Source organism: Octodon degus, unplaced genomic scaffold (assembly GCF_000260255.1).
Source record: "Octodon degus isolate 3935 unplaced genomic scaffold, OctDeg1.0 scaffold00083, whole genome shotgun sequence".
Lineage (NCBI taxonomy): Eukaryota > Metazoa > Chordata > Mammalia > Rodentia > Octodontidae > Octodon > Octodon degus.
Window position 1 is genome coordinate 11,648,110 of NW_004524659.1, and position 24,335 is coordinate 11,672,444.

A 24,335-nucleotide genomic window follows, 5' to 3' on the forward strand; every position below is an offset into this window, starting at 1 on the left:
GGGGGGGCGGTTTCTATGCTGTAGTTAAGAGGCATGATAAATAGGTAGAACTAGACTGAAAATACTGTAGTGAAGTAGGCACTCACGTAATCAGTTTACTGGTTTAAATGGAATTTAAGGGGCTGAGGAGATGGGTCAGTGGAATAAGCGCTTCCCTGGCAAATTCTTTTATCATTTTTCTCCTATCAAAATAAATAAATAAAAGAATTTAGGCTAAGCTTTTAGCTTTTTTACTCCCAGCCCAGTTGACTCTTGAGATCAGATAATTCTTTGCTGGGGTGGGGGAGGAGGGCTGTCTTGTGTTGTAAGAAATCTAGCAGTGTCCACTAGATGCCACTACTATAGCAGTCAAAGAGGTCTCCAGAAAGCTGGGGGTGGTGGTGCATGCTGGTAATCCCAACACTCAAGAGGCTGAGGCAGGAGAATTGCCATGCTTTTTGAAGCCAGCCTCAAGCATAGTGAGTTCAAGACCAACTTGAACTACAAAGACAGACTATCTCAAAACAAAAAAAAAAAAAAACAAAACAAGTCTCTATACATATATTGCCAAACTACTCAGGGGGAGGAGAGATAAGATTGTTCCTAGTTGAGAATCATTGGTTTGAAGTATACAGGTACAGGGCCAAGGTGATAGTTCAGCAGTATGGCCCCTGCTTGACAAACACAAGGTCCTGAGTTTGATTCCCAGTATCAAAAAAATAAAATGAAGTACATAGATATGGGTGTGTATTCTTTGTGGTATGATTAGACTCGGTACTTTGGCTTAAACCAGACCTAGAAGACTGTTGGTTCCACATATACAAAATCTGGTGTAGTGTCAGTGGGTTTACAAATATGTGGCTAAGTGGGCTAATGTGTAAATGTTCTATTTTACACCTGGCATGGTCTGTGGTTGTAAGTATTCAGGTTATAACTGGGCAGGTGAATAAATACCTTTGCTTTTACCTGGTGATACAGCATTGCCTTCTTCCTTTGGATCTAGAAATAAGTTGGTAGCAGGGCGTAGGTAGCCCTGTTTGTTTCAGGTACATCATAAGCCTCCTGCTTACCTGGGAGATGGAGCAGGGGCTTATGGAATCCCTTTGTGCCTGCTGTTCTTCTAGATCCGATTCTCATTCAGCAGTTGCGTCGGACATACAAATATTTCAAAGATTATAGACAGGTGAGTAGGGACCTGACCCAGTCCCTGTCCTGCAGTCTGAGCCCCTGGCTTCTTTGTTGAACATAGCTGTTTTCTCCCTCTCTTGCAGATGATCATTGAGCCCACCAGCCCTTGCCTTCTCCCAGACCCTCTGCGGGAGCCGTACTACCAGCCACCCTACACGCTCGTTCTGGAGCTCACTGGTGTCCTCTTGCACCCTGAGTGGTCGGTGTGTCCTGGGGAAAGCAGTGGGTTGGGGATGGACCCAGGCAGTCAGGTTGTGATGTTGTGGGGACTGGACCCCACTCTGCTGTGCTTCTTGGGGAGGGTCTTCCCTTCCTGTTTCCTCACTTTCCTCAGTACCCACTCTGTGGGCTTGTTATGAATGTGTCTGGGTACACAGGATGTGTGCCTGGGCAATTTAGACCCCATCTCAAACTTTTAAGAAGAGGGGGGCCGGGGAGATGGCTCAGTAGAATAAGTGCTTGTCTGACAAGCGCAAGGGTCTGAGTTCAATCCCCGGTTCCGCAAAAAAAAAAAAAAAACTTTTAAGAAGAGGTGGGGCTGTAGCTCAGTGCAGAGGCCCTGGGTCCAGTCCCTAGTACTGCCAAAAAAAAAAAAATCAGCGCTTGTTCAGACTCTGCTCACAGCTCCTACGCTCCTGAATCCCTCAAGAGCAGAGAGGACCCTGGTTCTGAGAATTCCTAGAGCAGGCTGTGGGGCCTCTGGGGGCATCTTGCCTTCAGTGTTTCATTACCTTCACTGTTTCCCCAGCTGGCTACTGGCTGGAGGTTTAAGAAGCGCCCAGGCATCGAAACCTTGTTCCAGCAGCTTGCCCCTTTGTACGAAATTGTCATCTTCACTTCGGAGACCGGCATGGTGAGGCTCGGGGTAGAGCAGACAGGGCTGGTGTGACAGATGTGGAGAGCTGCTGGCCAGGTCTGACTTGTCTTCTTCTTGGTTCCTATTAGACGGCGTTTCCACTCATTGATAGCGTGGACCCTCATGGCTTCATCTCCTATCGCTTGTTCCGGGACGCCACGAGATACATGGATGGGCACCATGTGAAGGTGCCATTGGCGTTATACTGGGCCTTGGGGATGGGTTTAGGGATACTGCCACTACCTGAGAGGTAGGATACCCAGCTTCAATCCCATCTTCAACCCTGCTGTGGCTCTGCCCAATTGAATCATCTTGACAGTATGTGAGTCAGCATCCACCTTAGAAGGGATGCTTTAGCCTCTTTCTCCCCAGTTGGGGAAAGCGAGTCCTCCCTAAAAAGACAGTCCACCTGGGTGTGGTGGCACACATCTATAGTCCCAGGACTCAGGAGCCTGAACCAAGAGAACAGTCACCACAAGCGTGAGGCAAGCCTGAGTCAGAGTGAGTTCAAAGCCAGTTTGAACTGCATAAGCAAGACATTTCACTAACTTAGCAAGAACCTGTTCCAAATTTTAAAAAAAGGCTGGAATGTAGCTTAGCCCTGCTAACTGAAACTGTTTTGGAGACTGTAGTTACCATAGCTGATACAAGCCTATGTTTGGGATTGGCTTAGCTTGAGATCTCGTATCTAGGGCTCTGGGTCTGGCTACAAATACCTATATGTCCAGGTCCCTTTTGGTTCTTGTATAGGTATTTTTTTGTTTTCTAGTTTTTTTTTTTTTTTTTTTTTTTAAATGACAGGGTTTCACTGTGTAGTTCAGGCTGCCCTTGACTTGCTACATAGGCCAGGCTAGCCTCAAACTTGTGGCTGTCCTGTCTCAGCCTCCAAAGTGCTGGAATTACAGTTGTGTGTCATTACATCTGGCTTGTATAGGTCTTGATTAGTGTGGACCTGGGCTGCTGTTGGGGTTTTGGCCACACACACCAGAGGGGGTGTGTGTGTGTCCCTGTCCCTGTCCCTGTATTGACGTGGCTGTCTGCTCCTCTCTGGGTTAAAGGTTCTCATACCTACAGTATACCAGAGACACCTGAGCCAGTGTCCACTTCCTTCTGGGAATCTCTTGAGTCCACACTACAGGGAACCCTGGTCCTTGAATCTATGGCTAGTGCTCTAGCACCCTGAGAGGCTGAGACTAACCTGCTGTGGATGGCAGTTTGCATGGTGCTCTGTGTGTTTGTGGCAGTGGGAACGCAGGTGATGATAAGACCTGTGACCTACTTCCAGGACATTTCGTGTCTGAATCGGGATCCAGCCCGCGTGGTCATTGTGGACTGCAAGAAAGAAGCCTTCCGCCTACAGCCCTACAATGGTGTTGCCCTGCGACCATGGGACGGCAATTCCGATGACCGGATCTTATTGGACCTGTCTGCCTTCCTTAAGAGTGAGGATTAATCCTGGCCTCCTGGCCTCTGACCCCACCATTAACCCTGAAGATTTTAACAGATGCTTGATTCTGGCTTGTGTTGTAAAACAGCAGTTGAGGTGCAGGAGTCCAAGAGGACTTCTGGAGTATTCATTGCTCTTGTGCACATTTAGAGGCTAAGGGGAATATTCAGGGGAACCCTTTCAGAGCATCAAGAAGCATTCCAGGGAGTCCTGACTCCAGGTCTGACCTTTGCCCTGTGGGTGCACCTCCTTCTAACCTCCGCATCCTGCCTGACCCCCGTGTTGTGCCCACAGCCATTGCACTGAACCAGGTGGAGGATGTCCGGACCGTACTGGAGCACTATGCCCTGGAAGATGACCCGTTGGAGGCTTTCAAACAGCGACAGAACCAGCTTGAGCAGGTCAAGGCTCACATCCCCACACTGGGGGCCACTTCTGGGCTCCCCAGGACTATGACACAGCCTGTCTTGCAGTACTGTTGTAAGCGGGTAGGGTCGGTCTGCAGCCAGCTCTCAGTGTAGGGGGTGGCAATGATGAGTGCTGGCTTGGTTGGGCGGTCAGTTGCTCTGGAGGCACCGAGTAGAGGCGGACTGAGAATTTAGATTAAGTCTGAAAAGAGGGATCTTGAGCTTGAGCTATGAGTCTAAGGAATGAGTTTCCTAGTCTTGAACAGACCACAGGGATTTTTGGTTCGTTCGTTTTTTTTTTTTTTTTTTTTGATAGAGTCTCACTATATGTAGCATGAATTGGCCTTAAACTCAGAAGTATTCCTGCCCCAGCCTCCTGTGAAAGTGTTGCAGATAGGTGTCAGTGTGCCTAGGTCCTCCAGCAATTGGAAGTGGGGCAAAGAGTATAGTTTGAATCTGAGACAGGCCAGGGGTGCAGGTTGAAACTGACCATCTAGGTTGAGTTCCTGGGCGATATCTGAGACCCTCAACATCCACACTGGGATTATGGGGCCCAGGGCTGGTCCCTTGGGTGCAGGACGGTGTGATCTGCTGAAGTCTGACTTTGGGACTTGGCATCTGACCATCACCTAGATGGGGGCATAGCATCTGCAATAGGTTCCCAGGCTTAAAAGGAAGGGCCCCTGGAATCTGAGCATTTGGGGCCTGAGGAGCTGCTGAGGTTCAGGGCCACAAACTCAGAGCCTGGGATGAGTCTGGTGTTTCTAGACTTTGGAGCCTGGACCCTGGGGACTCAGATTGACTTGCCAGTGTCTCAGGTGGAAGGGAGGGGTCAGATCCCCATGTGGGGGATGGTGGGTGTTATGTCTTGGGGGATGAGTCCAGGCTAAAGGGATGATGGCCCCTGGGTTGCGGGCTAGCCACCTGGGAGCCTGGGAAGGGACTCTGCTCTCTGAGCTGACCCCTTTGCTCTCTCCCCATCCCAGGAGGAGCAGCAGCGCCTAGCGGAGCTCTCCAAGTCCAACAAGCAGAACCTCTTCTTCAGCTCTCTCACCAGCCGCTTGTGGCCTCGCTCCAAACAGCCCTGACTGCTGGGCATCCTCAAACTCAGTGCCTGGGTCCACTGGGCCCCAGGGCTGCCAGACTAAGGGTGGGGCAGCCACAGGTCCAATAAAGTGCATCCCAGATGTCACAACTCCTGTGTCCGGAGAGTCTTCAGATGGGCATTGGGGTGAGGGCCTGCAGTGGCTGACCACCTGCAAGCACAGGGGCCAGCTCTTAATCCTGGCCCGGGAATCTGAAAGCCTGGGTCTCTACTCAGCCATGTCTACCCATGTGCTTCGAGATCTGCATAGAGTGCATCTCCCTTGCTGGGTCCACATTCCTTGCGTGTGGAAAAGTGAAGAGGGGTTTGAATAAAGACAGGTAGCTGCATGGAAATGAAGTCTGAGCTCAGTGGACTGTTGATTGCCACACTCATGGGACCAGTTGTGCTCAGCTTTAGACTGCTGTGGCCTAGGGGAGAAAAGGGCCTGTGGCTATTTGATCTTCCAGTGTTTTAATAGGCAGAAATTGTGATTTTTATTGTTTCATTTTTATGTATTTGTTTATTTTTTTGAGACAAGGTCTCCCTATTTTTTTTTTTTTAATTTTATTTATTTGTGTGTGTGGGTGTGTGTGTGTGTGTGTGTGTGTGTGTGGCCAGCTCAGCCCACCAGGGGGCGGGGCTGGCTGGCATGTTTGCTGGGGGATTGAACAGTGGTCCCTATGCTTTGCTAAGCTTGTTCTAAGTAGGTGCTTTAGACCACTGAGCCATCTCACCAGCCCCAGGGTCTCCCTATTTTGCATAGGCTACCTTTAAACAGGGTTGAAGAAGTGATCTCTCTCTCTCTTTTTTTTTAAAAATATTTATTTATTTTTATTTATTACATTTATTTATTGTGTGTGTGTATGTGTGTGGCCAGCTCAGCCCACCAGGGGGCGGGGCTGGCTGGCATGTGGTGCTGGGGATCGAACTGCGGTCTCTGTGCTTTGCCACGCTTGTTTCAAGTAGGTGCTTTAGACCACTGAGCCATCTCTCCTGCCCCTGAAGAAGTAATCTCTTGCCTCAACGTCTTGAGTAGCTGAGACTACAGGTATGCTGTCATGCCCATCTAGAAATTAGGATTTTAACATTAATTCTCTTTTTTCATTTATTTACTTTGCTGTGCATGGGATGGAGCCCAGGGCCTTGTGAATTCTAGGCGCGTGCCATGGTCCCCATATCTCCCTGTTCCTGTGTTGGTCCCTAACTAAACTGCTGCCTAGCAGTGCGGGGTGGTGGCACTGTCTGTGCTGCTTATTCTGTGCTTGTGCTATTCACTATGGCGACTGCGTGATATATGGGGCTCTATGGGGATCGTAAGTATTGTGTGGCAAGGGTAAAGGATAACTGCAGATTCTTTTTTACCAGGTGTGGTGGGACATGCATGTAATCTCAGCACTCAAGAGCCTGAGGCATGAGGATTGCCTTGAGTTCAAGGCCAGCCTGGGCTCCATAGTAAGTTAAGAAACATCTAGCCTGAGCTACATAGTAAGTGTTTCGAAAACAATTTTATTTACTTATTTTTTATTTATTTTGTATTTTAGGGAAGGGTCTACAGGATGTTCAGGGTCTGTAAATAGATCACTATAAGATAGGACTCGTAGTGATCTATTTACAACCTCCCAAGAGCTGGGATCATAGGCTATGCCACCACACCCAGACTCAGTTGCCTTCTCAGCACACCCTGGCGGGGGGGGGCGCAGCTGGCTCCAGGATTGAACCCCTGCCCCTGCGCCTGCTTGCAGGCCCTGTAATCCACTGAGCTATTTGGCCAGCCCTGAAAACAATTTTTAGAAAAAAATTCTGCAGTCCTCGGGATTGAACCTAAGGGTATTCTCCACTCAAGTTACATCTCCAGCCATTATTTTATTTTATTTTATTTTATCTTAGTTATGTTATGTTATGTTATTTTATTTTATTTTATTTTATTTTATATTTTATGGAACCGGGGATTGAACTCAGGCACTTGAGCTTGCCAGGCAAGCGCTTATTCCACTGAGCCAACTCCCAGCTATTTTATTTTTTGAGACAGGGTCTGTAAGTTGTCCGGGCTGGCCTTAAGCTTATGTTCCTGCTCTTTCGGCCTCCCAAAAACCTGGGGTTATAAGCACGCACCACTGTATCTGAATTTATTCTTTTGTGTGAGCCAGGGAAATACCTCTGATTTAAGTGCCTGCCTGGCAAGTGCAAGGTCTTGAGTTCAATTCCTGGGGCTGGGGACTTGGCTCAGCGGTAGAACACTTGCTTAGCAAGCTGGAAGCCCTGGGTTTGGTCCTCCACACCAAAAACAAAAAAACCTGAGTTCAATTCCTGGTACCAGAAAAAAATTTTTTTGCATCCCCAGTACCACATGTCTCACAGGCCCTGCTTCTGGGCAGGCACACTTGAAATGCCTGCACTGGGGAGGCTGAAAACAAGAGAATCACTCCAAGTCTGAGCTTCATAGTGAGACCTGTACCAGATTAAAAAAAAAAAAAAAAAATTGGTAATCGAGATTGATCCTGGGGCCTTTGTACTGAGATACATTTGTTCGTAGCTCTGTTTATTTTGAGGTTTTTCTTTTCTTTCTTTCTTTTTTTTCCAGTCTTTTTGAGATAGGTTCTTGCTATACAGTTTAGGCTGGCCTTGAGCTCACTTTGTAACAAGGGCTTGAACTTGCAATAGTCCTCATGCCTCAGGCTGCTGAGTGCTGAAATTATAGGCATGTACAACTATGCCTGGCCCTTGAGTCAGGGTTTTGCTTAATTGCCTGGATTGTGCTCAAACTTGTAATCCTCCTGTCTCAGCCTCCTGTAGCGCTAAGACTACAGGCATGTGCAACCCCATCCAGCTAAGAATTAAAGAAAAATTACTCTTTTTTTTTTTTTTGGCTGAACCGGGGATTGAACTCAGGCCCTTCCACTTGCCAGGGAAGTGCTTATTCTACTGTACCATCTCCCCAGCCCAAAAAATTATTCTTGAGACCTGGACCAGGCTATGGCAAGACCTGGACTTTAGCCTGGCCTCACTATGATCCCAGGCAGGCCTCAGACTCCTGGTCATTCTCTGAATTTTTATTTTTATCTTTCTGGTACTAGGTATCAAACTCAGGTCTTTAGCTTGCCAGACAGGCACTGTGCTGTTGAGCTGTATCTCTAGTTCCTCTGATTTTTTTTTTTTTTTTTTTCCAGAACTGGGGATTGAACTCAGGCCCTTGCACTTGCCAGGGAAGCGCTTATTCTACCGAACCATCTCCCCAGCCCCTGAATTCTTAAAATTTAAGAAACACACATGTGCTCTGGCTCCTGCATTGGACAGCACAGCTGTGTTAAGAATACAGGTTCTAGGGGCTGGGGAGATGGCTCAGTATAATAAGCGCTTGACTGGCAAGGGCCTGGGTTCAATCCCCAGTTCTGCCAAAAAAACAACCAAAAAGAATACAGGTTCTAGGGTGTATTAGCAACAAGCACCTGCCTGGTAAATGAAAGGTCTAGAATTTGGTACTGGGGAAAAAAACCCCAAAACAATAGAGGTTCTAAACAAGTGGGCAGACCTGTGGTGTGCTGCAGCAGATGGGCTGTTACTGAAAGCTATGTTTAAGACTGTCTAGTGTAAATCCCAGGTCTGCCATCCTGACTGGCTGTGTGGTCATGGGCAGGTTACTTCCATGAACTGCCATTGCCTGAGTTATATCTATAAAGTGATAGAGGCCTACAGCTCTCCCTCAGGCATGTCAGGGTAACCAGATGAGATGCCTCTTGTTTCCCTCTGTCTCCTGCCTGATTCCACCCCTTTTCGTGCTTGGCTTAGTCTGTGTTGCCCGGGCTGGGCTTCAGTTTGCAGTCATCCTGCTCCAGCCTTCCATGGTGCTGAGACTGCAGGTGTCTGGCTTTAAATATCTGGCCTTTTATTCGTAATGTTCTAAGACTGTGTCCATTACATGCAAACAAAAAAGGCAGAGCAGAAGTGACACAGGATCGGACTGACGTAGATATTCATGGCATATAGCCTCATCCCTGTTCTGGCTGTTCTGTGGCTGGGCTTGCTGATCTTCCACTGCCCCGCTCCATCTTGCTAGTGGGTCATCTGGGTTAGGAGCACTCAGCAAAGCCTGCATGGATAGCAGAACTGGGGAGCTGCAGTGCTGACGACCATTTGTCTTTCAAAATATCTAGATGAAGGGCTCGGGAGATGGCTCAGTAGAATAAGCGCTTCCCCGGAAAGCAGATGGGCCTGAGTTCAATTCCCAGTTCCAAAAAAAAAAAAAAATCTAGGTGTATTCTTCCCAACTTGTCTACATTAGAATGCTAAATTAAAAAAAAAAAGAATGCTAAATTTTGATCATAAAACATGCTTGAGTGCTGCCATTGGGTATTCTGGCAGAAATAGTTCAAGTTTAAAAGTCCCTCCTTGGGGCTGGAGAGATGGCTCAGTGGTCTAAAGCACCTACTTGAAACAAGCTTGGCAAAGCACAGGGACCACGGTTTGATCCCCAGCACCACATGCCAGCCAGTTGCGCCCCCTGGTGGGCTGAGCTGGCCACACACACACACACACACACACACAATAAATAAATGTAATAAATAAATAATTTTAAAAAAATGTAAAAAATAAAAAAATAAAAGTCCCTCCTTAGGGGCCGGGGAGATGGCTCAGTAGAATAAGCACCTGCCTGGCAAGTGCAAGGGCCTGAGTTTAATCCCCAGTTTTGCAAAAATAACTAAAAGTCCCTTCCGTCCTGGTGAGATGCCTCAGTGGTCTAAAGCACCTACTTAGAACAAGCTTAGCAAAGCACAGGGACCACTGTTCAATCCCCCAGCACCACATGCCAGCCAGCCCTGCCCCCAGGTGGGCTGAGCTGGCCACACACATAAAAAAAAAGTCCCTTCTTCCCAAAGGGGAATCCTGGGAGCCAGCAATGGCCACGTGAAAATAATGGGTGGTGTTCCCGTCTGTCCCCAGAAATCCCAGAAACTGGCTCTGCCAGAAAATGCTGAATTTCCTTGGTGGGCCTGTGGGGCAGCCCAGCTATCTTGTCAGATCTCAGCCCTAATAAATATTTTTTTATTTTAATTAATTAATTATTTTTTTGGCGGAACCAGGGGATTGATCCCAGGCCCTTGCACTTGCCAGAGAAGCGCTTATTCCACTGAGCCATCTCCCTGGCCCCTATTTTAATTTTTAAGTTTTCCTTTATTTTTTTTACTTATTTTTGTGGCCTGCTCAGCCCACCCTGGGAGGAGGGAGGGGCTGGTGTAGCATGTGATGCCAGGGATGGAACAGGGTGTTGAGGGTTTCACTACTAGATCCAACTCAGTGATTCTGTTTACTGCCTCCCAAGTGCTGGGATTAAAGCCCCTCCCCCCACACCCAGTCTCAGTTGCTGTCTCAGCACGTCTTGGGGGCAGGGCCGGCCTGGCAGGCCCAGGATCAAACCTCCTGTGCTGTTTGCCTCTCTTTTAATCTTTTGATACAAAGCCTCCCTAGGCAATTCAAACGGGGCATTTCGGACTTGTAGTAATCCTCCTGTTTTAGCCTCCCCAGCACCAGTATTAGAGGCACGTGTCACCACACCCTGTACCAGGGATCAAACTCTTTGGGTCCTGCTTGCTAAGCAGATGCTTTTGCCACCAAGCTATCCTGCCAGCCCTCGATAAATATGTATATTTTTAATTTTTATAATTTTTTTGTTACAGGGTCTCACTGGTAGTTCAGACTCTGATCCTCCTGTCTCAGCCTCTCCAGCACTGGGATTACAGGCATGTGTCACCCCACTCAGTTTTGGGGCCAGCACAGCATGTGGTACCAGGGATTGAACTCTGATCCTTGTGTTTGGCTTACCATGTAGGTGCTTTGATTGTTGTGCTGTCTCCCTGATAAATTTTTTTGTTTGTTTTTTTGGCAGAATAGAGGATTGACCTTAGGCCCTTGTGCTTGCCAGGCAAGCACTTACTCTACTCTGCTATCTCCCCGGCCCCTCCTGATAATTTTTTTTTTTTTTTTTTTTTTTTTTGCGGAATCCAGGGATCGAACTCAGGGCCTTGCGCTTGCCAGGGAAGCGCCTATTCTACTGAGCCATCTCCCTGGCCCCCGATAAATATTTTTAAAAGATACATTTGAAATCACAGTTCAGAATGAACTGTGCTCTCTAGATTGTTGAAAGCACTCAGTGGTGAACACAAAGAAGAATGAGAATTGCACCACAGCTTCCAGCCTTGGGAGTTTTGTCCTGCAGAGGGGTGTACCCGTGTCCTCAGGGTGTTCCCTGTGAACCAAGTTGGGCATTAAGGAGAGCCTGTCTGCTTTGTACAAGGCTTAGAGAGTTGGAGACACTGCCCTAATGGGAAGCAGAGGTGAAGATGAAGCTTTTGTGTCTGCAGAATGTGGTCCTGGAGTGAGCTGTGGGTGTAGTGATGTTAATGGGCCATGGTGTGGACACCCTGTGTCTCAACCTGAGAGGCCTTTAAGTGTGGCTCAGACCTGTGGGCTCACCAGGGCATGAAAGGAAAAAGTGTTGGGGATCAAGGCTCTGGCACTCAGGGTAGCCCAGGCTGCTGTGCCCACTGAGCCTTCCTGCCTCCGCCTTGGTGGTAGGCTCATTCCCTTGGTGCTGTCAGGTAACACATGCTAGAGGCTGGTGAAAGGGAGTGGAGGGTTTGACACACACATGGTCTCTGAGACACTAAAACAGGGCCAAGGGTGTTTCTGCAATGCTGGGCCCCAGGGCCAGAGTGTTGTACCAATCATTTTATGGGCTGAGGCAGGATTGTACCAGCATTAGTGCATCCCCAACAGGTTCTGAATTCCCTTGGCCCACTTCATAGGTGCCCTGAGGTCCTGGACAAGGTCTTCACACCTGTCCCCTCATCCTTAAGGTCTTAGTATGAGTTCCTTCTCGTTCATTCACATAGTCATGCATGTTTGAGGGTGTGAACTTCTCTCCCCTCTACACGGCTGCAGCAGTGAGTGAACACATGGACAGTCTAGTCTTCGCCAAGCTGGTGTTCCTATAGAGGCAGACAGTGCTCAAGTATTTCTCCATAATTCATAAATATGGTAGGAAGATAATGATTTGGGGGCTTCAAGGTTCTTAATTTGATGGGGTGGAATAGTCAAGGAAGACCTCTTGGTTCTCTTGGGTCTTCTGCTAGAGCAAAGCCCAGGATGAAAATAGAAAACAAGCTGTGGGACTCCCCGGGAGTGCCAGCAAAGCTTGCCTCAGGGCCTTTGCACTTGTTCCCTGCATGGAGGATTTCCTTCTGAATCTCTCTTTTTTTAAAATTGAAAAACCAAGGGGACAGGGGAGATAGCTCAGTTGAATAAGTGCCTGCCTGGCAAGCGCAAGGGCCTGAGTTCAATCCTTGGTTCCGCCAAAAAAGAAAAACCATTTATTTAACTGGAAAGTTAAAAGTGATCCACCTCTAGGTCTAGCCTTAGGGCTAAAAGAAACCCAAGAGCAGTGGTGACTCTTTCACCAAAGTCATTCCCAAATCCAGTGTCCCCTGGAGGCAGGAGACAGGGCAGCCCCCACCACCGCTTCTGCATACAGTAAGGCCTGCTGGGAAAACAACATGAATAGGAAGCTACAGAAGTATTAAACAGCAAGAACAGGATAATGGGCACTAGAGAGAAAAAGAAAGGTTTGAACTTAGCAAGGTAAATTAAGGTCCCTAGCTCCTGAGGGACTGAATGCACAGAGCTGAAAACATCTCGGAGACGGGTACCAACAAGGTGTGTATTCTCATGCACAACCACAGCTTGGGATTTCAGCCCGCACACATCCCACCTCGAAACTCTGTTACAAAGGCCTCGGATAGCCTCTGCTGCATCTTCTGCCTCTCCATGTGTACAAAGGCATAATCTTTCACGATGTCACATTTTGATGACTGGATCGTATTCCTCAAATTTGGCCCGAAGCTCTGTTGGTACAGGTGGGGCTGATGTTACCCACGTGTAACTTGGTTGAAGCTTTGCTCTTGCTCTTGCTGGCTTCCACACTGATGTTCACCCCATGTGACTTATGGTGGTGCAGGTTACGGATGGCATCCTCCGCTGCTGTCTTGTCCTCTATGTGCACAAAGCCATAGTTCTTAATGATGTCACATTCCAGCACCTCCCATACTGCTCAAAGAGTGAGCAGATCTCTTGCTCTGTGGCCTCCTGGGGCAGGTTTCCAATGAACAGCCTCGCCATCTCGACCCAGCCGCACAGAAATCTGCAGGGCCTCTTCCTCGCAGCATGGACACTTCCCTTCCGGATTTCTGTGGTTCCTTCCTTCCTTCCTTTAAGTCTTAGCTCATTTATCACCTCAGCATGGCCTTCTGTGTTTTCTAAGGTCAGCCTATAAGGAAAAGTCCTAAACAGTCAAAAAGATGCTCAGAAATCCCTTAAGGTGGGGCCGGGGAGATGGCTCAGTAGAATAAGCACTTGCCTGGCAAGCACAAGGGCCTGAGTTCAATCCCCAGTTCTGCCAAAAAAGAAATCCCTTAAGTAACACCATACACATGAAACACAGAACAGTCCTGCACATGACCATTGTGCCTGCAACACCCCCCCTAGTAAAGGCTTTGTTGATGCAGGGGATGAAACCTAGGACAAAGGCTGTTTTCTCAGGGTTTTTTTTTTTTTTTTTGTATTTTAGGGAAGGGTCTCCAGGGTGTTCAGGGTCTTATTCCTAAAGCAGACTTACACTGATCCGCCTGTTTACAGCCTCCTAAGAGCTGGGATTACAAGTGCGCGCCACTACGCTCAGTCTCAGTTGCCATCTCAGCGCGTCCCAGGAGTGGGGCCAGCAGGGCAGGCCTGGAGAGCAAACCCTGTGCCTGCTTGCAGGTGCTTTAATCTGCTGAGCTATTTGGCTGGCTCTGTTTTTGTCTTTTTTTTTTTTTTTTTTTTGCGCTACTGGGACTGAACTCAGGACCTTGTGCTTGCCAGGCAAGTGCTTATTCTACTGAGCTATCTCCTTGGCCCAGTTTTTGTCTTTTTGAGACGGTCTTGCCATGCAGTTCAGGGTGGCCTTGAGCTCACACTGCATCCCAGACTGGTCTTGAAATCAAAACGATCCTCCTGCCTCAGTCTTCCCAGTGCTAGGATTATAGGTGTGTGCCACCAGAACTCAGACCCTTGTGCTTGCCAGGCAAGCACTTATTCTACTGAGCTATCTCCCCGGCCCCAGGACTGACGATTTATAATGATGAGTGCTAAAACCCTCATATGTTAAGCAAGGACTCTACTGCTAAGATACATCCTTAGCCCTTTTTAAATTTTTGAGACAGGGTTTTGCTGTGTGGCCCAAGATGGCCTCAGACTTGTGACCCTTCTGTATTATCCTCCTGAGTAGCTATTACAGCCATGCACCACTGTGACCAGTTAAAGTAGTTTGGGAAGTCTCAGACCTGGAATCTATTACTCTCCCTGGTTATCCAAGCCAGGACTGTGTCTCCTCCCACAGCTGGTTCTAACAGCTACCCAGATTCTGCAAGATGACCCCTGTGCAGGGAACTAACTCAGTCTTCCACCTGAACCAGTGCCAGGCCCACCTTGCTTCCCAGTGCTCTGGGTCCACAAGAACTGGATAGAACGCCCTGGGGACCACAGATCCTATCTGAATAGGAGCCATGTGGAACAATTGCCCTGGAATGTCAGCCTTAGAAGCTCATGAGATGTTTTGAAGGTCCTGGGAGTCACTAGAGATTCTGTGCTAGAGTACATGGTCAGATTTGTGCTTAGAAAAACAAACACCCAAGGCCAGAATGGTCAGGGCCAGAAGGTGGATGTGTGGACAGAGTGGTAGGGTCAGACAAGAGAGGTCACGGGGCTAGGGGAGCTCTGGGAAGGTGCCGGATCCCCTTGGGTAGGGCCCCTAGTACAGGAGATGTGTGAATGAGAGGAACCGAGGGGTATGTGAAGTTCTCCAAGAGCTGACTCAGGCCTTCATCACTCAGGGCTCAGGAGGATTCCACGACTCCAGGTCCTGGGAGTAGGCAGAAATTCCTTAGACTAAAGTTTCATTCATAAAAGTTCTGAGCATTCCTGTATGCCTGGCTCTGTTGGACTCTGCAAAACAAGTGCCTAGAAAAAAACTTCCCCTAAAATTACTAGCCTCGAGCTGGGCTTGGTGGAACACACCTGTAAAATCCCAGCTGTGGGCAGGTTGAGGCAGAGCATCATTGAGTTCAAGACTAGCCCTGGCGGGGCTGGGGAGATGGCTCAGTGGAATAAGCGCTTCCCTGGAAAGTGCAAGGACCTGAGTTCAATCCCCAGTTCCACAAAAAAGAAAAAGACTAGCCTGGGTTACAAAGTGAGTTCAAGGACAGCCTGAAATGCATAGTGAGGGCTGGGGAGATAGCTCAGTGGACTAAACACTTGCCTGGAAAGTGCAAGGGCCTGAGTTTAATCCCTAGTTCCACAAAAAAAAAAAAAAAAAAAAAAAAAAAAGAAAAGAAATAAAGAGTGCATAGTGAGACCCTGTCTCAAAAACAACAAAACAAACTAAAATTACTAATCTCTTAATATTTTATTTTTATTCATTTTGTGGTACAGAAACTGAACTCAGGACCTCATGATTGCAAGCCACGTCCTGCGCCATTGAACTAAATCTCCTACCCATAGTATTGCATTTTTTAACTCTGGAAATGAAAACCAGTTTCCTCCATCTAATGGGCTTTGCCCAGGGCCTGGCACCAAGCATGACAGGGTAGTGGGGAGGGGAGATGGTGGAGGGGTTGCGGGAACATCTGCTCCTAACTGGCTTTATTTGTTGTGGTCCTGGAATACTAAGGGGCTTCTGGGGCCCCAGGGTGCCCCATTCATCCTAGGGCCCGGGAGCAGCCCGGGCCCCTGATGTTTGCGGACGAATTTCCTGTCCGTTTGCTCCTCACACCTTCCAGGGGGCCAAACGGGCAGCCCAGCTGCAACCACGGGGGAGGGGCGCGGCCGCCGGGCAGATGGCGTTATTTACATACAGCTGGGCGTCCCCTCAGAGGAGGCGGGGCGCGCCGGGCGTCGGCTGTGTCTGGGGCTTCCAGGCTTGGACCATGGCTTTGTTTGGTGGTGGTGGTGGTGGGGATAATACACGCCGGCGAGCGCACGCTCAGGCAGTGGTCCACAAAGAACCTCGGATCTTCATCTCACCAGATTTACTCACAGCTACTCTCATGGACTTCACAAATGCAACACACACACACACACACACACACACACCACACTCGCACACACTGCCAGCTAGGGACCCCTGCGCAGACCACAAAATCAACAGGTTCAGACGACTATACAGTGTTCGCACATGTCCACATACACATACAGGGACTGTCACAGGGCCACACAATCTCAAGAGTGTCACACAATCGTGGAAGTCACCTACACGCCTGCTTGCCCATTCAGGCATAGGCTCATGCATAGACAATCTTAGAATTATTTTACAACTTCACAATTCCAGGTACACGCTGTCCACATACGTAGTCCCACTTAGACACATGCTCCAGTAGCCCCTGAGCACATCGCGTTTACACACAGAATCTTAGTAGTCACGCATAGCCTCCCAAACATCCTACTCTACCCCAGCCACACTCAAAGTCGGCTACAGTTCCGCACGGGATCACACGCTGACTACATGGTAGTGCGCACACCCTCTCCAAGTTGCTCCCGCATGGTTCCCTTCTCCCGAACCCCCTCCCCTTGGTCCCCAGGAGCCCGGAGGCTGCCTGAAGGGGCGGGGCCCTCCCCTCAGATATAAGACCCGGGAGCCAGCATCTGGGACTCCTGGGACCCCTGAAAGGCCATGGTCTGCTTGCGGATGGCCCGGACCCTGTCCCAGTTGCTGACCCTGGTATTCCTTCTCCTTCCCCAGGTCAGAGTTGGGCGGGAAATGGAGTGGGAAGGGATAGATGGGCGTGAGAGCGGGCAGACGTCCGGGTCTTCGCGGCTCCTTCACCCCTTCCCGTGTCCCTTTCCGCCCCAGGCACATCCAGCCGGTGTCTTAGAGTTGCAGATCCATTCTTTCGGGCCGGGGCCGGGCCCAGGGCTCCCGCGGTCCTCCTGCAGTGCTCGAGGCCTCTGCCGCCTTTTCTTCAGGGTCTGTCTGAAGCCAGGGGTCTCCGAAGAGGCCGCAGAGTCCCCGTGCGCCCTAGGCGCAGCGCTGAGCGCGCGGGGACCGGTCTACACCGAGCAGCCCGGAGCGGCCGCATCTGACCTGCCGCTGCCCGACCGCCTCCTGCGCGTGCCCTTCCAGGACGTGTGGCCGGTGAGCCCAGCCCTGCGGTGTCCCGGGTCCTGGGTGCTTAACCCTGCCGCCCAAATCTCGATCTCCTTCTGCCTCCAGCTTCCAAAACCCTAACTGTGCCCCCAGATCACTGTACCGTCCGGACCCTCCATTTTCAACCCCTCAAACCCAGTCCACTGGGGACCCCATGTGCTGGCTCCAGCTCAGCATACTGGGCCCCTAAATTCACTTTCTTTTTCTGTGGAACCGGGGATTGAACTCAGGCCCTTGTGCTTGTCAGGGTCAGCACCCTGGCTCTAAATTCACTTTGTAGAAACAGAATTCATCGGACCTTACCTTGGCACCTTGGGGAGTTCTTAAAAACTGGGAGCCTCATCTCCACCCCAAGTCTCTTGCACTTAGGGACACTCCCATACTCAGTTTTGGGAATCTCTAATCTTATCTTTTTCATCCTCTGTTTCCACTGGGGCCTATATTTAACTCCAGTATTACCTTCCAAATCCTCTCTCCAGGGGCCAGGGAGATGGCTCAGTAGGATAAGTGCTTGACTGGCAAACTCAAGGATCTGAGTTCAATCCCCGGTTCCGCAAAAAAAACAAAAACAAATCCTCTCTCCCTTCCCCATAGTCCCCCAAAACACAAAGGGGAACAGGGCAGAATTTGAATTCTGGACCCTTAGGGGCAAGTGATTTTCCTGTTTCCAGCCTCTATTTCATCATCTGTAAAAGGGAACCATCCTGGTACCTCAGGACAACCCCATATCCCGGATGAAGCCCTTATCACATGATTCATTCCTTCCCTGGGGCCACCCCTCTGGCAGTAGTCCTTTGTTTGCCGAGTTCCCCGAAGTGGCCACTACTCTCCAAGCCTGGACATGGTTTTCACAGTATGTTGGCCCTCACCACCTTCTACCCATTCCTCCCCCGCCCCCACCAGGGCGCCTTCTCCCTCACCATCGAGACCTGGAGAGAGGAGCTGGGAGCGCAGGTGGGAGGAGGTGAGTGTCTCCAGTTTGGGACTGTGGTGGGGCCAGGGCCCAGGTTTGTCTGTATTATGGGGCATTCATAGGACTGCTGGGCCTAAGCCATCATCACGGCTACGGAGGTGTTAACAGTTTTAGGGTTCTGGATGTCTTAGGCATAGAAATGTCCTTTATTGGATATGGAGTTCTTGGTCCTGGTACAGGATGAGCTACACCAAAACTCAGAAATCAAAATGCTTCATATCCAGAACTCTGCGTGTGCGAGCGTGCGTGTGGTGCTGGGATGGAACCCATATGCTAGAACTGGTGCTCTAGCGATAAGCTACAGTTTTTGAATTCTGACATGATGCCACTAGCAGAAAACCGAGGGGCTGGGGAGATAGTTGGGGCTGAGGAGATAGCTCAGTAGAATAAGCGCTTGCCTGGCAAGCACAAGGGCCTGAGTTCAATCCCCGGTTCCACCAAAAAGAAAAAAAAAAGAAAAGAAAATTGAACACTTGATTTCATGTGATGACATGAAACGCAGGCAAACTCAAGCAGAGGGTGGTAGCACAAGAGGGTGGCGGATTATGGGTATAATCCCAGTACCTCAAGTCTGAGGCAGGAGGTTCACTTTGAGTTCAAGGCCAGCGTCGACTGCATAGTGAATTTAAGGCTGGCCTGGGCTACATAACTAGACACTGTCTCCAAAACCAAACAAAACAAGACAAAAACAAAAAATGTACCAGTACATGTTTGATGGTTTTTTAAAAACGTATTTAGTACAGAGTCTACAGGGTCTCATTACACAGATTGGATTCATAATGATCCTCTTGTTTTCAGCTTCCCAAGCGCTGGGATTACAGGCTCGCGCCACCACGCCCAGTCTGTGGCCGTCTTGGTGTGCCCCAAGGTTGGGCCCCAGCACGGCTTGTGGTGTTGGGGATTGAACCCTGGCCCCCGCGCTCTGCCTAAGCAGGTGCTTTAGTCTGCTGAACTATCCACATGCTTGATTTTGAGAGCCCAGGTGCAACCTGAGTTACTTCTGGGTGCTCCATGTGAAGCTGCCGCCTTGCCCACACAGAGGTCCCATGGACTCCTGTGGATGCGGCAGCTTTACCGGGAGAACACTGAGCAAAGCCTTCAGGACATGGGGCGATCTTACCTTTCCTTTGAGAAACTTGCTGTGTAAGGCTTACAATCAGGTTCGGTCACCATTTTAATATGCAAAGCACCTGTGGCACACAATGTTGGAGTGTGACACCCTTGCTCCGGGGAATGTGTCACTCTCCTAGTATCCCAAGGTCTCACGAACATGGGTAATTTGTGATCTAGAAATTGGAGTCCTTGCACCATTTTGATAGAAGACCTTGAGGTACAATTTGGATGTGTTGTGGCCTTACTCAGGAGATGTTATTGTCCGTGCAGAAAGAGACATCAAATGTCACAGGACATTAGCGGTCTCCCACCTTTTCCTTTCCTCCTTTCCTGTGGAAAGGAAGGAGGCACTGAGCCACACTCCTCCCCATTAATTAATTAATTAATTATTTTTGGCAGAACCGGGGATTGAACTCAGGCCCTTGCACTTGCTAGGGAAGCGCTTATACTGCTGAGCCATCTCCCCCCCCTTAATTTAATTTTTTATTTTTATTTATTTATTTATTTATTGCACTGAATGCCTTCAGGGCAGATTTGGCTGGCTTGAGTTGTGGGGATCCAACCACAGTAACCTGAGCCTGAGTGCTTTGTTGAAGCAGCCACTTAAAGAACTGAGCTAAGGGGCAGGCCCCCTAATTTTTTATTTTGAGACAGGGTCTTGCTAAATTACCCAAACTAGGCTCAGTTTGAGACTTTCCTGCTTCAGCTTCCCAGAGTCCTGGGATCACAGGCATGTGCCACCACGCCACTAATACACAAAGATTCTGTGGCAAATACGGGAATATTACTGGTGCTGCTACGAGACGTGTTACCATGGTGATGGAGTCGCACCTTTTCTGAGGATGGTGACTGCCAGTCTCCCTTCGGGTCAGAGGACGCCTCTCCTGCCCCCCCCCCCCCCGCCCCAGGGCTCTAGAAGGGTGTTTTCGTTTCACTTTAAGCACAGGGGAGCCAGCGAGCAGGCACGCTCAGCGCCTGTTCCGAGACTGGAACTGGACAGCTACACCCTCGTACTCTTGCTTCTCCCTGCAGAGCCAGCCTGGAGCCTGCTGGCGCGCGTGGCCGGTAGGCGGCGACTGGCAGCCGGAGGTCCGTGGGCCAGGGACGTGCAGCGCGCAGGCGCCTGGGAGCTGCACTTCTCTTATCGCGCGCGCTGCGAGCCTCCCGCCGCCGGGGCCGCGTGTGCGCGCCTGTGTCGTTCTCGCAGCGCCCCCTCGCGGTGCGATCCGGAACTGCGCCCCTGCGCTGCGTTCGAGGACCAGTGCGAGGACCCGCGTGAGTTCTGCGTTCAACCGTATCCCGTCTCCCTCCGGCCCTTTGAACTCAGCCCTCAGTCTTCCACCACCCAGCTACCTTCTTTAAGGAATCGGGGACTTTGAGCCTCTTCCTAGCACCGTGGGCTCAGCTTCCTCCTATCATGTACCATCTGTGGGTAAACTGAGGACCCTAGACTTCTCTCCAGGCCTTCCTGGGTACTCCAGCCTCCTTCTCTCATCCAAGCGCTTTTCTTGTGCCAAACAGGAACCTCACACTATTTTCTTGTTCCCCCAACCCATACCCACACCCCTTCATGAGTCTAAGACCCCAAAGCTCTTCTAGTTCTGAAGCCTTTCCTACTTGAGCTCCAGCACTTCAGAAAATTCTCCCAATCTCCCTTGCCCCAAGGTCCTCATCCCAAGGACTTCTGCCTCTTCTTTCCATGTGGTGCGGGGGATTCAACCGTGGTCCCTGCACGCTTGCCTAAGCAGGCGCTTTAGAGCGCTGAGCTATCTTTCCGGCCCCTAGAGATAGGTTTTCTCTATGCAGTTCAGGCTGGCCTTCACCTCACTTTGTAGCTCAGGCTGGTCTCAAACTTGCAAGGATCCTCCTGACTCAGCCTCCTGAGTGCTGGGATAACAGACATGCACTACCATTCCTGGTCTCATGTCTTTTTATTTTGAGACAGGGTCTTGTGAAGTAGCCCAGAGTGGCCTCAAATTCAGGATCCTTCTGCTTCATCCTGTTGGTAACTGGGATTACAGGTGTGCACCATCATATATGACCTTCCTTGTTAGTTTTTTTCCCTTAATATTGAGGATCAAACTCAAGGGGAACTAACATCCCAAGCACTTTATAAAAACTTTTAAAATGTGTTTTTTATTTTTTGGGACTGAGAATCGAACTCAGGACCTTGGATTTGCCAGGAAGGTACTGTGCCGCTGAGCTATATCCCTGGCCCCCACAGTTGTTATTTTAAGCTTTAAAAAATTGCTAGTTTGCCCAGGTTGGACTCAGACTTGCATCCTCCTGCCTCAGCTTCCTGAGTGTGGTGTTGTAGGTGCACAGTACCATGCCTGGCCTCCTTCATTGCTTTCTTTTTTTCTTTTTTTGTATTTTAGGGAAGGGTCTGTAGGGTGTTCAGGATCTCACTACTACATCGGACTTGTAGTGATCTGCCTGTTTACAGCTTCTCAAGAGCTGGGATTACAAGCACATGCCACCATGCCCAGTCTCAATTGCCCCTCAGTGCGCCGTGGGGGTGGGACCAGCATGACAGGCCTGGAGATCCAACCCCTGGCCCCTGTGCCTGAGGTGCTTTAATCTACTGAGCTACTTGGCATGCTGTCTAAACTTAGGGTCCCTAACTTCCATGCAGGGTCGCTCAGACCAGCAGTGGGGAACCTTTTAGAGCTTATGATAACAACCTGCTGTGGCACGTGTGTGGTAGGTTCACCATCACTGCCTCAGATGCTTCCTACATTCCAGAGTGCTGCCAAGTCCCCAAGACCCTCAGTTAATTCATATTTTCCCAAACCTGCCCTAATCTAAGATGCTTTTGCCTTCCCTTTTCAGTCTGAGACCTCCCTCCCTCATTCTCTCCAGACTCAGATTTGCAAGCTCTCATCTCATCCTGCTTCCAATTCCAAGCACACAGACACTTGAGGCAAACAGACCTGGTTCAGATCCTCACTCCCTTTTTCCCTAGCAGTGCATCCTCCCTTGCCTCTCTGGGCCTGTTTTCCCCTCTGTAAAGGGGGCCCTGTAATACCATCGAGCCCATAAGGATGTCTGTCACAAGGAGCAGGTTTGGTGGCATGTGGAGAGCATGCGGAACATTTCTGCTTCCAGTCCCTGACCCTGGCCTTTCCCTGTCTTGCCCTGCCTCTCCGTTCCCCACAGCTGTGTGCCTGGCAGGCTGCAGCCCGGAGCACGGCTTCTGTGAGCAGCCGGATGAGTGCCGGTGCCTGGAGGGCTGGACCGGGCCCCTCTGCACGGTCCCTGTCTCAACCAGCAGCTGCCTTGGGCCCCGGGGCCCGTCCTCTGCCACCGCTGGATGCCTCGTCCCTGGGCCTGGACCTTGTGATGGGAACCCGTGTGCCAACGGGGGCAGTTGTAGTGTCAGTATCCCCTCTTCCCCCTTGTCCTGGGTTCCCAGCACACCCTCCCTGGGGCTCCCTGAGATACCAACTGTGTGTGTGTGTGGGTGTCTGGAAGTAGTTATTAAGGAGGGGTTCCTGGAGGTGGCCAGCCTGCACCTAGTACCCTGAAGTAAGCTTTGGTGGTGGGGCTGGGATTGAGAGCAGAGACTGGGTAGGTGGCACTGAAAGCTGCTGGAGTCCTTTGCTGCCTCCTGAGGGGAGGCTGTCCAGTGGGAGTGTGGTGGAGACACACACACACCACACACACACACACACACACGAGTGAAGGCTTCCTGGGATCAGCCCAGTGCTGGGGCTTGTGCACATGGCTGAGTGGCATGGCTGGATGGTGGGAGGGAAGGCACAGAGAGGGCAGGAGCCTGGTGTGTGCACTACGAGAGTACAGCTTGGAGGCCACCACCACCCTGGGAGAGAGGGTCCGGGTTTAAGGTCAGGGCTGGGAAGGGGAGTGTAGAGAAGCCTGGAGACAGGAGGTGGCTTAGAGCTAGGGCTTCTACATAGGATTTGTCTACATGGTCAGCTCCAGGAGGCTCATAGGTGGCATTAGCTTGGCACAGGCCAGTGGTTGGGGTGGCTTCTCTGGTCCCTGCCAGGAGCCCAGGTGAGGCCCCTGCACACCGGGACTTGTCGGGTTAAGACCCAGGAGGGAGATGGGCTTTTACTCCTAGGAGCCTCCTGTCTGAAGCCTCTCGCTCCTGCCCAGGAGACACCTAGCTCCTTCGAGTGTGCCTGTCCCCGCGGCTTCTACGGCTTGCGGTGTGAGGTCAGTGGGGTGACCTGTGCCGATGGCCCTTGCTTCAATGGCGGCTTGTGCGTTGGGGGCGCTGACCCAGACTCTGCCTACGTCTGCCACTGCCCACCTGGTTTCCAAGGTTCCAACTGTGAGAAGAGGGTGGACCGGTGCAGCCTGCAGCCCTGCCAGAATGGTGAGGGGGGGCATGGGGCGACCAGCCGCCAGACGCGGGAGGGACGCTGGTGCGAGATCTCACGAGGGCGAGGACCCTGGCTTTTCATTCCTCTTTCCCCTGCCCAGCCCATCTGTTCCGTAAAATGAGCAGAGGCCATTCCCTACTCCGTGGGCATTTGCTGAGCGTCTACCACGGCCAGGCCTTAACCGGGGTACTGCAGAGAAGGCAGCCCGGGTCTTGGAGGCGGTGTGGGCATGTGGCTGGAGCAGAGGGAGGGGCAAAGCCGCGAGCTGTCGGCCTCGGGCTCTTGCTCGCTTGCCACCCCCCCCAGCAGCGTGGGGCCATAGGGGGGTTCTGAGCGGAGGTGGATGTAAGAATCTTCAGAACCCCGAGTGCTCTCTGGACTGATCGGTACTGGGGACACAGCAGTAAGCGGGCCGTCTCTGGGCCCTGCCCCCCTGGGGCTGCCAGCAGGTGTGTCTGTCCCCGTCCTCGTGGCCTGGCCATCCCTGGAACCCACGGTGGGCACGGCTGTGAGGAGGGAGCCAAAGGGCCACCTGGCGCGGTGGGAATCCAGAATGGCCCTGAGACTGCAGCAGGTGGAGCCCGATGCTGGCCCTTTCTCCAGGCAACGCCCACGAGGCTGGCCCTTCAGCTGGAGGATGGGGACGCGGCGGGGCGGGGGCCACTGGCCGCGGGCGGCCCCTCCGCTGCGCCCCTGACGCTCCC

At 50.8% G+C, this 24,335-nt stretch overlaps 2 protein-coding genes across 2 annotated transcripts in view; both read left to right on the top strand.

Moving 5' to 3' along the window:
- Timm50 (translocase of inner mitochondrial membrane 50) overlaps positions 1-5,072 on the top strand; it is an 8,976-nt gene extending 3,904 nt beyond the window's left edge. The window contains exons 5-11 of the mRNA XM_004636810.3: positions 1,104-1,162; positions 1,251-1,370; positions 1,916-2,020; positions 2,113-2,211; positions 3,309-3,465; positions 3,765-3,871; positions 4,864-5,072. Coding sequence (XP_004636867.1) covers positions 1,104-1,162; positions 1,251-1,370; positions 1,916-2,020; positions 2,113-2,211; positions 3,309-3,465; positions 3,765-3,871; positions 4,864-4,965 — 749 coding nt within the window. The 3' untranslated portion in view covers positions 4,966-5,072. The remainder of the gene's footprint in view (positions 1-1,103; positions 1,163-1,250; positions 1,371-1,915; positions 2,021-2,112; positions 2,212-3,308; positions 3,466-3,764; positions 3,872-4,863) is intronic.
- Positions 5,073-16,719: 11,647 nt separating this feature from the next.
- The window catches only part of Dll3 (delta like canonical Notch ligand 3), a 9,671-nt gene continuing 2,055 nt past the window's right edge, over positions 16,720-24,335 (top strand). The window contains exons 1-6 of the mRNA XM_023721474.1: positions 16,720-16,788; positions 16,900-17,181; positions 18,097-18,157; positions 20,312-20,554; positions 22,439-22,656; positions 23,402-23,624. Coding sequence (XP_023577242.1) covers positions 16,720-16,788; positions 16,900-17,181; positions 18,097-18,157; positions 20,312-20,554; positions 22,439-22,656; positions 23,402-23,624 — 1,096 coding nt within the window. The remainder of the gene's footprint in view (positions 16,789-16,899; positions 17,182-18,096; positions 18,158-20,311; positions 20,555-22,438; positions 22,657-23,401; positions 23,625-24,335) is intronic.